Source organism: Salmo salar, chromosome ssa13 (genome assembly GCF_905237065.1).
Source record: "Salmo salar chromosome ssa13, Ssal_v3.1, whole genome shotgun sequence".
Taxonomy (NCBI): Eukaryota; Metazoa; Chordata; class Actinopteri; order Salmoniformes; family Salmonidae; genus Salmo; species Salmo salar.
Window position 1 is genome coordinate 95,039,739 of NC_059454.1, and position 14,589 is coordinate 95,054,327.

The 14,589-nt window shown below is 48.9% G+C and overlaps 1 protein-coding gene across 2 annotated transcripts in view; it reads right to left on the reverse strand.

The window, feature by feature from the left end:
* LOC106568241 (poly [ADP-ribose] polymerase tankyrase-1) overlaps positions 1–14,589 on the reverse strand; it is a 153,513-nt gene that overhangs the window by 65,635 nt on the left and 73,289 nt on the right. For both annotated transcript variants that reach the window (XM_045692441.1, XM_045692440.1), the window contains exon 4: positions 1,877–1,913. In XM_045692441.1, the coding sequence (XP_045548397.1) occupies positions 1,877–1,913 (37 nt within the window). The remainder of the gene's footprint in view (positions 1–1,876; positions 1,914–14,589) is intronic.

Below are 14,589 nucleotides of genomic sequence, written 5' to 3' on the forward strand. Positions count from 1 at the left end.
CAAGGGCCATCCTCTCCCCTCCCAGGTCTCAGTGTGACTACATGGTATTTCCATGGATCCACAGAAAGAGCCGGGGTAAAAGACAGTCCTGAATATGGACGGGCAACAGAGCAAACTCCAATAAGGCCCTACTGCTGTGCCGTGTCCTCCTCATTCTCCTCTGTCCTCGGGTCTCTTCACCGTTTGGCTGGTACCAGTAGCCCTGCTGCCTGTTCTGTTCTTGATCAGGGCTGCCATGCCAGCCAGTCATAATGTTGGCATGCTCAGGGAGTTTATTTATTAGGGATGTCCTCTGCCTCCTGGAGTTGGTGACCGGTGCCGAGGCACGGTGACGGGAGGCCCAGTCAGGATGTGCTACCACGGCAGCGAAGCCGGCCAGGCACTGACTTACCCAGATGACGTCGCTAAAGGCCGTCAGAGAAAGAAAGAAAAGGTTATTTCTTCTCTCCCTCTCTCGTTCTCCCTGTACCAAGCTTTGCCAAAGTCCCTTCCGTGAAGATGCATTCACAGCCAGTGGCTTTGCTTTCTTCTGCTTGTCTCTTTCTCCACTTCTCTTCTCCTTCCGACGGTAAACTGGCCTCAAGTAAAAACAAGAGATCCTTCATTTAAATGCACAATAGCATCCCCAGGTTTAGCACAGAGTGGAGGCCACATGTTTAAAGCTAGCTGCTAGGGAGAGGCGCCTGTGCGAGAGTGTGTGTGTGTGTCCTTCCCTCTATGATAACTGACATCTCAGAAGAGCCTTATTTCTTACTGTAGAATAATCAATACCAGGCCTTGTCTTCATTAGTATGCCTGAAAGCCCAGGATGGAAGGAGATCCATACAGTACAGTACATAGGCTTGTTATGGACACAGTGCATAGTACATGATATTATCCTCCATGGTAACCCCTCTGATCATGGTTTCAACCGGCCAACAGCTCTACCAGATAATTAAGTCAGTCTTTATAGTTCTCATCTCTGTCTCCATTTATTCCCCCAGAGCGCATTCTGATTGAGTCATCAAACACTGATTTCATGTAGTCTAGTCGGGCCTGGTGCCGAAGGGCCAACTCCAGGCCAGAACCAACACAAAGGCAGCCACTTCAGTATAATGAGCTGAATGTGACAGACATGCCTTGCTCCACAGGAAATGCTGGGTGGCTCACAGCACTCCTCTGAACTGTAACAGCCTTTTGTTATGCTGGGGTGTCCACTGTGGGGAGGAAACTGTGTCCATGTGGGGTGACGAGAACAGCCATTGTGGGGCAGCCTGTGTGTGTCCTTCATTTCTAGGAAGAAAAGACAGAGAGAGAGATCCCCCCTGATGCTTGTAGTGGACATGACAGGAGTTCCCAGAGGGCAGATGGAGTCAGTGTGCAGGGCAGGCAGCAGAACAGGAGCATATGGAGCAGGGAGGGGACAGAGCAGATGTCTCATCTTCCTCTCTCAGGGATTCAATCCTCCTTCCCAGGGCACACCTCTTCAGGGATGTCTGTGTAAACTAGGAACCCACTGGCCCATCAGGAATATATATCCACCACGTTATCGGCAATGTTGTTTCATCAGTCATAACAGCCATGGAGATAGATGATGACCCCTCCTCTGCTGCCTTATGGCCAGAGGGTCTCTCCAGCCCTCTGTTGTTAAACCTCTAATAATCCCCTCTGGTTCCACAGAGGGGCTCTGGTCACACACACACACACACACACACACACACACACACACACACCCCTTCACCATAATAACCCGCGCCATGCACCAGCACTCCCAACCCACATGCACAGCCCTTTCACAACACCTGTCTGCTAATGACGGAGGAGAGAAGGGAGAGAGAATAAAGGAGGTAGCGAGAGACTGAGGGAAGATGAGGGGAGATTTCAAGCTTGCACTCACCTAGCTGCCTCTAGGAGTTCGTCCTTCTTGTATTCACCTAAATGGTTGCAGAAAATCATAGTGTCAGAGACAGGCAGGGAGAGAAACGTACAGCAGCAGCACAGAGCCAGAGTCACAGCCGAGAGAGCGAGGCAGCTACGGCACAGAGAAAAACACATACACTCACTCAATCTCACACACACCACAAACGGTACAGCAGAGCACCCACACATCAACACAGAGAGCCCCTCTCTGTCTGTCTGTCTGTCTGTCTGTCTGTCTGTCTGTCTGTCTGTCTGCCTCTGACTGCCTCTCTCTCTGTCTGTCTGTCTCTCTCTCTCTGTGTGTGTCTCTGTTTGCCTCTCTCTCTCTCTGTGTCTCTGTCTGCCTCTCTCTTTCTCTCTCTGCCTCTCTCTGTCTGTCTGCCTCTCTCTTTCTCTCTCTGCCTCTCTCTCTCTCTCTGCCTCTGTCTGCCTCTCTCTCTCTGTGTCTGTCTGCCTCTGTGTCTGTCTGCCTCTGTCTCTCTATGTGTCTGCCTCTCTCTGTCTGTCTGTCTGCCTCTCTGTGTGTCTGTCTGCCTCTCTCTCTCTGTGTGTCTGTCTGCCTCTCTCTCTCTGTGTGTCTGTCTGCCTCTCGCTCTCTGTGTGTCTGTCTGCCTCTCTCTCTCTCTGTGTCTCTGTCTGCCTCTCTGTCTGTCTGCCTCTCTGTGTCGGTCTGCCTCTCTGTGTCGGTCTGCCTCTCTGTGTCTCTCTCTGTGTCTGTCTGCCTCTCTGTGTCTCTCTCTGTGTCTGTCTGCCTTTCTCTATCTATCTGTGTCTGTCTGCCTCTCTTTCTCTCTCTGTCTGTCTGCCTCTCTCTCTCGGTGTCTGTCTGCCTCTCTCTCTCTGTGTCTGTCTGCCTCTCTCTCTCTGTGTCTGTCTGCCTCTCTCTCTCTGTGTCTGTCTGCCTCTCTCTCTCTGTGTCTGTCTGCCTCTCTCTCTCTGTGTCTGTCTGCCTCTCTCTCTGTGTCTGTCTGCCTCTCTCTCTCTGTGTCTGTCTGCCTCTCTCGCTCTCTGTGTCTGTCTGCCTCTCTCTCTCTGTGTCTGTCTGCCTCTCTCTCTCTCTGTGTCTGTCTGCCTCTCTCTGTGTCTGTCTGCCTCTCTCTGTGTCTGTCTGCCTCTCTCTGTGTCTGTCTGCCTCTCTCTGTGTCTGTCTGCCTCTCTCTGTGTCTGTCTGCCTCTCTCTGTGTCTGTCTGCCTCTCTCTGTGTCTGTCTGCCTCTCTCTGTGTGTCTGCCTCTCTCTCTCTCTCTGTGTCTGTCTGCCTCTCTCTCTCTCTCTCTCTGTGTCTGTCTGCCTCTGTCTGCCTCTCTCTGTGTCTGTCTGCCTCTGTCTGCCTCTCTCTCTCTCTCTCTGTGTGTCTCTGCCTCTCTCTCTCTCTCTCACTGTGTGTGTGTGTCTGCCTCTCTCTGTCTGCCTCTTTCTCTCTCTCTCGCTGTGCGTCTCTGTCTGCCTCTCTCTCTCTGTGCGTCTCTCGCTCTCTGTGCGCCTCTCTCGCTCTCTGTGCGCCTCTCTCGCTCTCTGTGCGCCTCTCTCGCTCTCTGTGCGCCTCTCTCGCTCTCTGTGCGCCTCTGTCTGCCTCTCTCTCTGCGCCTCTGTCTGCCTCTCTCTCTCTGCGTCTCTGTCTGCCTCTCTCTCTCTGCGTCTCTGTCTGCCTCTCTCTCTCTGCGTCTCTGTCTGCCTCTCTCTCTCTGCGTCTCTGTCTGCCTCTCTCTCTCTGCGTCTCTGTCTGCCTCTCTCTCTCTGCGTCTCTGTCTGCCTCTCTCTCTCTGCGTCTCTGTCTGCCTCTCTCTCTCTGCGTCTCTGTCTGCCTCTCTCTCTCTGCGTCTCTGTCTGCCTCTCTCTCTCTGCGTCTGTCTGCCTCTCTCTCTCTGCCTCTGTCTGCCTCTCTGTCTGCCTCTCTCTCTGCGTCTCTGTCTGCCCCTCTCTCTGCGTCTCTGTCTGCCTCTCTCTCTGCGTCTCTGTCTGCCTCTCTCTCTGCGTCTCTGTCTGCCTCTCTCTCTGTGTCTCTGTCTGCCTCTGTGTTTTCTGTGCTCGCTCTCTCTTTCGTCTGTCTGTCTCTCTGTGTTTTCTGTGCACTCTCTCTCAGTCTGTGTTTTCTGTGATCGCTCTCTGTTATAGAAGGTAATGTAAAAACCCAAACCGGTCAATGCATCAATACCGGTTTATAGTAAAATACGGTATACCGCCCAGCCCTAAGGGAGGAGTTTGCATCTTCATCAACAACAAATGGTGTGCTGACTTGAGCACAGTGGAAGTCTCAACCCATTGCTCACCCATCTTGGAATACCAGATGGTCAAATGCTGACCCTTCTACCTCTGAGGCAGTTCTCAGCTGTTATCTTGACTGTTGTAAACATTTCACCTCAGGACAAGAAAAATAACAAGTTGGCACTTAACCAACTGTAAACAAGAGGGAAAACTTGCAACTGGAAGCTGTTTTCCTTGTTTCCAGCAATTCACTCACGAGGGTAGCTCAATGCACACCCCTTTGGTTGATGTTGCTCTGTAGGGTAGCTCAATGCAGACCCCTTTGGTTGATGTTGCTCTGTAGGGTAGCTCAATGCACACCCCTTTGGTTGATGTTGCTCTGTAGGGTAGCTCAATGCACACCCCTTTGGTTGATGTTGCTCTGTAGGGTAGCTCAATGCACACCCCTTTGGTTGATGTTGCTCTGTAGGGTAGCTCAATGCACACCCCTTTGGTTGATGTTGCTCTGTAGGGTAGCTCAATGCACACCACTTTGGTTGATGTTGCTCTGTAGGGTAGCTCAATGCACACCCCTTTGGTTGATGTTGAGAGCGAGAGTTGCACCCCTTCTGAAAAAACCTACACTCGATCCCTCCGATGTCAACAACTACAGACCAGTATCCCTTCTTTCTTTTCTCTCCAAAACTCTTGAACGTGCCGTCCTTGGCCAGCTCTCCTGCTATCTCTCTCAGAATGACCTTCTTGATCCTAATCAGTCAGGTTTCAAGACTGGGCATTCAACTGAGACTGCTCTTCTCTGTGTCACGGAGGCTCTCCGCACTGCTAAAGCTAACTCTCTCTCCTCTGCTCTCATCCTTCTAGACCTATCTGCTGCCTTTGATACCGTGAACCATCAGATCCTCCTCTCCACCCTCTCCGAGCTGGGCATCTCCGGCACCGCGCACGCTTGGATTGCGTCCTACCTGACAGGTCGCTCCTACCAGGTGGCGTGGCGAGAATCTGTCTCCGCACCATGCGCTCTCACCACTGGTGTCCCCAGGGCTCTGTTCTAGGCCCTCTCCTATTCTCGCTATACACCAAGTCACTTGGCTCTGTCATATCCTCACATGGTCTCTCCTATCATTGCTATGCAGACGACACACAATTAATCTTCTCCTTTCCCCCTTCTGATAACCAGGCGGCGAATCGCATCTCTGCATGTCTGTCAGACATATCAGTGTGGATGACGGATCACCAGCTCAAGCTGAACCTCGGCAAGACGGAGCTGCTCTTCCTCCCGGGGAAGGACTGCCCGTTCCATGATCTCGCCATCACGGTTGACAACTCCCTTGTGTCCTCCTCCCAGAGTGCTAAGAACCTTGGCGTGATCCTGGACAACACCCTGTCGTTCTCCACTAACATCAAGGCGGTGACCCGATCCTGTAGGTTCATGCTCTACAACATTCGCAGAGTACGACCCTGCCTCACACAGGAAGCGGCGCAGGTCCTAATCCAGGCACTTGTCATCTCCCGTCTGGATTACTGCAACTTGCTGTTGGCTGGGCTCCCTGCCTGTGCCATTAAACCCCTACAACTCATCCAGAACGCCGCAGCCCGTCTGGTGTTCAACCTTCCCAAGTTCTCTCACGTCACCCCGCTCCTCTGCTCTCTCCACTGGCTTCCAGTTGAAGCTCGCATCCGCTACAAGACCATGGTGATTGCCTACGGAGCTGTGAGGGGAACGGCACCTCCATACCTTCAGGCTCTGATCAGGCCCTACACCCAAACAAGGGCACTGCGTTCATCCACCACTGGCCTGCTGGCCCCCCTACCTCTGAGGATGCACAGTTCCCGCTCAGCCCAGTCAAAACTGTTCGCTGCTCTGGCACCCCAATGGTGGAACAAGCTCCCTCACGACGCCAGGACAGCGGAGTCAATCACCACCTTCCGGAGACACCTGAAACCCCACCTCTTTAAGGAATACCTAGGATAGGATAAAGTAATCCTTCTAACCCCCCCCCTTAAGAGATTTAGATGCACTATTGTAAAGTGGTTGTTCCACTGGATATCATAAGGTGAATGCACCATTTTGTAAGTCGCTCTGGATAAGAGCGTCTGCTAAATGACTTAAATGTAATGTAATGTAAATGTAATGTTGCTCTGTAGGGTAGCTCAATGCACACCCCTTTGGTTGATGTTGCTCTGTAGGGTGCACACCCCTTTGGTTGATGTTGCTCTGTAGGGTAGCTCAATGCACACCCCTTTGGTTGATGTTGCTCTGTAGGGTAGCTCAATGCACACCCCTTTGGTTGATGTTGCTCTGTAGGGTAGCTCAATGCACACCCCTTTGGTTGATGTTGCTCTGTAGGGTAGCTCAATGCACACCCCTTTGGTTGATGTTGCTCTGTAGGGTAGCTCAATGCACACCCCTTTGGTTGATGTTGATCTGTAGGGTAGCTCAATGCACACCCCTTTGGTTGATGTTGCTCTGTAGGGTAGCTCAATGCACACCCCTTTGGTTGATGTTGCTCTGTAGGGTAGCTCAATGCACACCCCTTTGGTTGATGTTGCTCTGTAGGGTAGCTCAATGCACACCCCTTTGGTTGATGTTGCTCTGTAGGGTAGATCAATGCACACCCCTTTGGTTGATGTTGCTCTGTAGGGTAGCTCAATGCACACCCCTTTGGTTGATGTTGCTCTGTAGGGTAGCTCAATGCACACCCCTTTGGTTGATGTTGCTCTGTAGGGTAGCTCAATGCACACCCCTTTGGTTGATGTTGCTCTGTAGGGTAGCTCAATGCACACCCCTTTGGTTGATGTTGCTCTGTAGGGTAGCTCAATGCACACCCCTTTGGTTGATGTTGCTCTGTAGGGTAGCTCAATGCAGACCCCTTTGGTTGATGTTGCTCTGTAGGGTAGCTCAATGCACACCCCTTTGGTTGATGTTGCTCTGTAGGGTAGCTCAATGCCCACCTCTTTGGTTGATGTGGCTCTGTAGGGTAGCTCAATGCACACCCCTTTGGTTGATGTTGCTCTGTAGGGTAGCTCAATGCCCACCCCTTTGGTTGATGTGGCTCTGTAGGGTAGCTCAATGCACACCCCTTTGGTTGATGTTGCTCTGTAGGGTAGCTCAGTGCACACCCCTTTGGTTGATGTTGCTGTGTAGCCTGTGGACACAGCAGCATCACCATCATCAGACAGCTGGTAAATTGAAGCATATCCCTGTTTCAATCCTCATATTAAAATGCCTCTCAAACACAGTCAACCACTCGTCTCTGTCTCGGTCTCTTCCCTCTCTCCTCCTGCTTTTCTGTTAGCACAGAAGGAGTGGTTGTCGTGATAACAGAAGGGAAATATATATCATAAACAAGAGTGATCCCACCCACATCATCCCTCCATCCCCTGCTCACAGCCCTAACCCCTCTGCCACAGTCATAGCACAGTCCATCCCCCTCATCCCTCCATCCCCCTGCTCACAGCCCTAACCCCTCCGCCACAGTCATAGCACAGTCCATCCCCCTCTTTCCTCCATCCCCCTGCTCACAGCCCTAACCCCTCCGCCACAGTCATAGCACAGTCCATCCCCCTCATCCCTCCATCCCCCTGCTCACAGCCCTAACCCCTCCGCCACAGTCATAGCACAGTCCATCCCCCTCATCCCTCCATCCCCCTGCTCACAGCCCTAACCCCTCCGCCACAGTCATAGCACAGTCCATCCCCCTCATCCCTCCATCCCCCTGCTCACAGCCCTAACCCCTCCGCCACAGTCATAGCACAGTCCATCCCCCTCTTTCCTCCATCCCCCTGCTCACAGCCCTAACCCCTCCGCCACAGTCATAGCACAGTCCATCCCCCTCTTTCCTCCATCCCCCTGCTCACAGCTCTAACCCCTCCGCCACAGTCATAGCACAGTCCATCCCCCTTTCCTCCATCCCCCTGCTCACAGCTCTAACCCCTCCGCCACAGTCATAGCACAGTCCATCCCCCTCATCCCTCCATCCCCCTGCTCACAGCCCTTACCCCTCCGCCACAGTCATAGCACAGTCCATCCCCCTCTTTCCTCCATCCCCCTGCTCACAGCTCTTACCCCTCCGCCACAGTCATAGCACAGTCCATCCCCCTCTTTCCTCCATCCCCCTGCTCACAGCTCTAACCCCTCCGCCACAGTCATAGCACAGTCCATCCCCCTCTTTCCTCCATCCCCCTGCTCACAGCTCTAACCCCTCCGCCACAGTCATAGCACAGTCCATCCCCCTCTTTCCTCCATCCCCCTGCTCACAGCCCTAACCCCTCCGCCACAGTCATAGCACAGTCCATCCCCCTCTTTCCTCCATCCCCCTGCTCACAGCTCTAACCCCTCCGCCACAGTCATAGCACAGTCCATCCCCCTCTTTCCTCCATCCCCCTGCTCACAGCTCTAACCCCTCCGCCACAGTCATAGCACAGTCCATCCCCCTCTTTCCTCCATCCCCCTGCTCACAGCTCTAACCCCTCCGCCACAGTCATAGCACAGTCCATCCCCCTCTTTCCTCCATCCCCCTGCTCACAGCCCTAACCCCTCCGCCAGTCACATCACAGTCCATCCCCCTCTTTCCTCCATCCCCCCGCTCACAGCCCTAACCCCTCCGCCACATCACAGTCCATCCCCCTCTCTGACCCGTTCCTTTCCTTTCATCCCCCACGTTGCCAAGACCTGAGGAGACTGAGGAAGGAGTGGGGGAACAGGAAGAAGGGATAATATGGTGGGGGGAAAAAGGACGATTAGGGGTTCTGAGACAACATGTATGGCTTTGATACAACAAGACTGGGGGGAGGGTGGGGGGGGCGAGAGAGAGAAAAGGAATAAGAAAAAGGAACAGCACGTCAGAAATCAGCTCAATGTCATTTAAGAATCCATAGAATCTGATCACTTCTGGGAGAACTGGAACACACAACAAAGAGGTATCTATCCAAAACAGAGATGAACCATCTTTTTGGCTCTATAACAAAGAACAAACAGCAACATCATATACATGATCAATTACAAATCTTAGAATCACCTATTAAAGACTACCAGAACCCACTGGATTCTCCAATTACATTGAATGAACTACAGAACAAAATACAAACACTGCAACTCAAAAAGGCCTGTGGTGTTGATGGTATCCTAAATAAAATTATAAAATATACAGGCCACAAATTCCAATGTGCTATACTTAAACTCTTTAAGATCATCCTTGGCTTTGGAATCTTTGGAACCAAGGACTGATCACTCCAATCTACAAAAGTGGAGACAAATTTGACCCCACTAACTACATTGGGAAATGCATCAACAGCAAACTGTTGCTACCCGGCCAAACTGAGCAATCGGGGGAGAAGAGCCTTAGTCAGGGAGGTGAACAAGAACCCAATGGTCACTCTGACAAAGCTCCATAGCTCCTCTGTGGAGAAGAGAGAACAACCATCTCTGCAGCACTCCACCAATTAGGCCTTTACGGTAGAGTGGCCAGATGAAAGCCACTCCTCAGTAAAAAGCATAACAGCCCACTTGGAGTTTGCCAAACGTCCCTTAAAGACTCTCAGACCATGAGAGTTCTCATGGTCTGATGAAACCAAGATTGAACTCTCACTGTATACATCAACAAATTGGCGAGGGCACTAGAACCACATGCAGCACCCGGCCTCACACACTAGAATCTGAAGCAAATTTTCTACTGTTTGCTGATGATCTGGTGCTTCTGTCCCCAACCAGGAAGGGCCTACAACCGCACCTAGATCTTATGCACAGATTCTGTCAGACCTGGGCCCTGACAGTAAATCTCAGTAGGACAAAAATAATGGTGTCCCAAAAAAGGTCCCGTTACCAGGACCACAAACACAAATTCCATCTAGACACCGTTGCCCTAGAGCACACGAAAAACGACACATATCTCTGCCTAACCATCAGTGCCACAGGTAACTTCTACAAAGCTGTGAACGACCTGAAAGACAACACAAGAAGGGCCTTCTATGCCATCAAAAGGAACATAAAAGTAGACATCCCAATTAGGATCTGGTAAAAGATACTTGAATCAGTTAGAGAACCCATTGCCCTTTATGGTTGTGAGTAGGGTTGCACATTTTGGGGAATATTCAGAAGAGGAAACTTTGTGGGAATTAACAGGAAAATATGGTAATTACTGGAAATATACACAAATTAATATCAATACCATTTAAATGTAGATGTTTTTTTCATTGGATAAATTCACCATATCACATGGAGACAGAAACAAACATTTTACCTTATCATAAGTAGACATAATTGCAAATGCTGAAATCCTTCCAATAGAAATTTTAAAAAACAATTTAGTTACGAATTGAACTATAATTAAACTCTTCACATGGATGATTTCACTGAACAACAAAAGGGAATATTGAATGATCCCCAATGATCCATCGCATCTCCCAAAACATTTTCAACATACGTAAAATGATAGTGTAGAAACAAAAGCTTTTGTTTTCTTCCTCTCAGGCTTCCATGGCTTCTCCCTGGACCTCCTCAATGTCCACCTCTTGAACATCAGACTCGAGGCCTCATCTTCACTGTCACTTTCCAACCTTGTTGAGTATGGCTTGTTGTAAGGCTCAAAAAGCCTCAAATTTGCCCGGATGGCCACCAATTTTTCAACCCTTGTATTGGTCAGCCCTGTTGCGTGCTTTGGTGTGCGTGTTCCCAAAGAAGGACCAGTTGCGCTCTGACACGGCTGATGTTGGTGGGATTTTGAGGATGATGGAGGCAACAGAGCCTCAGATCCACAAAGTCCATTTCCAACAGGTGGCTGATGTGATATGTTGGCACGACTGCCATATTGCATCTCCATCCCAAAGCCCTTGCTTGGAAGTGTACTTCGCCAGACACGGTAGTGATGACACCATAGGCCTTGTTGATCTCTGCACCAGACAGGATGCTCTTGCCAGCATACTTGGGGTCCAACATGTACGCTGAGGCGTGTATGGGCTTCAGGCAGAAGTCGCAACAATGAAGTGGGCAGGGCAGTACGGATTTCTTCTCTTACATCTGCAAGCAGAGTCTGAACATCAGACAGGATGACATTGTCACCCTCAATCCGTGCAATGGCTACTGCTATAGGTTTCAGGAGTTTCAGGCTGCTTACCACGCTCTCCCAAAACACATCATCCAGGAGGATCCTCTTGATGGGGCTGTCCATATCGGCAGACTGTGGTTTGGCCATATCTTGGAGAGAAGGGAGAGCCGCACACTCTAGGAGCTCAGATGCAAAAATGTAATATCCAACGTTTCGACAGCCAAGGTGTCTTCATCAGGGTATGATCACAAACACTGCAAGATGACTCGTTTATATAGTGTCAAAGGTTTTCTACTCCGCTAGCCAGCACCTCGCCTTAATAGGTGTGCGTTTCTTTTTCTTCTAGACATATCTTGGAGAGACCCATTTCCTTCCAGGAGACTGTCAAACATGATGACAACACCACCCCAACAGGTGTTGCTTGGCAGCTTCAATGTGGTGCTCTTATTCTTCTCACTTTGCTTGGTGAGGTAGATTGCTGCTATAACTTGATGACCCTTCACATACCTAACCATTTCCTTGGCTCTCTTGTAGAGTGTATCCATTGTTTCAGTGCCATGATGTCCTTGAGGAGCAGATTCAATGCATGAGCAGCACAGCCAATGGGTGTGATGTGAGGGTAGGACTCCTCCACTTTAGACCAAGCAGCCTTCATGTTCACAGCATTGTCTGTCACCAGTGCAAATACCTTCTGTGGTCCAAGGTCATTGATGTCTGCCTTCAGCTCATCTTCAATGTAGAGGCCGGTGTGTCTGTTGTCCCTTGTGTCTGTGCTCTTGTAGAATACTGGTTGAGGGGTGGAGATGTAGTTAATTATTCCTTGCCAAAGAACATTCAACCACCCATCAGAGATGACTGCAATACAGTCTGCTTTCTCTATGATTTGCTTGACCTTCACTTGAACTCTGCATGCAGCAAATTAGTAGATAAAGCATGTCTGGTAAGAGGGGTTATGCTGGGCGAAGAACATTCAGAAATCTCTTCCAATACACATTGCCTGTGAGCATCAGAGGTGAACCAGTTGCATACACAGCTCGAGCAAGACATTCATCAGTATTTTCTCTGACTACGTTCCTCCATTGAGTCAACAAACTTCTGATACCAGGAGGACCATGAGCTGTTGCTATCGATAAGGTGTCTGATTCATCATTTTCACCTCGAATAGAAGTAGAGGGACTTTTGTCAGAGGTTGCTTGTTGTAAATGCTGAGGGAACTTTATACACTTTGCCAGATGATTCTGCATCTTTGTTGCATTCTTCACATATGATTTGGCACAGTATTTGCAAATGTACACATATTTTCCTTCTACATTAGCTGCAGTGAAATGTCTCCACACATCAGATAGTGCCCGTGGCATTTTCCTGTAAAGATTAGAAAAAGATTAAACAACTCCTTTGTAAGATACATGTTTTAAAATGAAACATTTATGGAAACAGATGAATTAACACTCTTCAGTTGGCAGGCTCAAGCAAGCTAAAACCCACATGGTTGCAGAAACTAACTAGCAGAAATTGTTAAGTTAGAAATGATTTAAACACACTTTGTTGTAGGCTACTATTTACTAGTTAACAAAAAAATATGTATGTCGTATAAAATATATTCACCCCACCCAGTATTGTAATCAAAACTTACCAGAAAGCATGTTGTCCTTGGCTCAGACAGTGTAGTAGTGTGGGCTCAATAGCATCTCATTAGTGTGTAAAATCTTGAGAATCAGCTGTACATGTGATGGAAGAATGCACTGTGCATGCAGAGGGTTGCAATTCCATTGAATTGGTGAAAGTTTAACCAAAATATTCGACAAAACCTTGTGTATCCCACAAAAAAGGTTCACTGTTATAAACTAACTTTTTGATGAAGTTAAGCAAAATTCCCTAAAAGTCTAGGACTTAACTTCCAATGGAAAATCTACTGGAAAGTTTCCGACCATTTCCAACCCTAGTTGTGAGGTCTGGGGTCCGCTCACCAACCAAGAATTCACAAAATGGAACAAACATCAAATTTAGACTCTGCATGCAGAATTCTGCAAAAACATCCTCTGTGTAAAACATAAAACACCAAATAATGCATGCAGAGCAGAATTAGGCCGATACCTGATAATTGTCAAATTCTAGAAGAGACGGTAAATTCTACAACCATATAAAAGGAAGCGATTCCCAAACCATCCATAATAAAGCCATCACCTACAGAGATGAACCTGGAGAAGAGAGTCCCCTAAGCAAGCTGGTCCTGGGGCTCTGTTCACAAACACAGACCCCCAGGACAGCAACACAATTATACCCAACCAAATCATGAGAAGAAAAAAAAGATCATTACTTGACACATTAGAAAGAACTATACAAAAAACAGAGGAAACTGGAATGCTATTTGGTCCTAAACAGAGAGTACCTGACCATTCTGACTGACCCAAACTTAAAGAAAGCTTTACTATGCACAGACTCAGTGAGCATAGCCTTGCTATTGAGGAAGGCTGCCTTAGGCAGACGTGGTTCTCAAGAGAAGACAGGCTATGTGCACACTGCCCACAAAATGAGGTGGAAACTGAGATACACTTCCTAACCTCCTGCCAAATGTATGACCATATTAGAGACACATATTTCACTCACATTACACAGACACACAAATCCAATTTTGATAAACTCCCATATCTATTGCACAGTGTGCCGTCACAGCAGCAAGACTTGTGACCTGTTACCAAAAGTAAAGGGCAACCAGTGAAGAACAAACACCATTGTAAATACAACCCATATTTATGTTTACTTATTTTCCATTTTGTACTGTAACTATTTGCACATCGTTATAACACTGTACATAGCCATAATTACATTTTAAATGTATATTCCTTGTAAACTTTTGTGAGAGTAATGTTTACTGTTCATTTTTGATTGTTTATTATCTATTTCACTTGCTTTGGTAATGTAAACATGTTTCCCATACCAATAAAGCCCTTTGAATTGAATTGAGAGAAAGCGAGCGAGAAAGTGAGAGAGCAAGCACAAAAAGGCGGTGCACAGACACACAAACAGTGTCTTAATTGGAGGAGTCCTTTGTTTCTTTCCATTCCAACAGCAGGGGATGTGGAGACAGGGAGGGAGCCTGCTTGGTGTTAAGATCTGAACACACAGAATGCATCCATGGGGGGGGGGGTCTCCTGGGGCAAGATGAGTCTATGTCTGGGATAGACTCCCATACAGAGAGAGGGGCAGGTGGAGGCAGGCTTTTAGGTCTGTGGACATAATAATGCATTAACTCACTGAGACACATGGGCAGTAAGATCAAACAACTCCCCTCCTCCCCTGAGATAAACCAAGGTCACACACACACACACACACACACACACACACACACACACACACACACACACACACACACACACACACACACACACACACACACACACACACACACACACACACACACACACACACCACCCTGTGCTGTA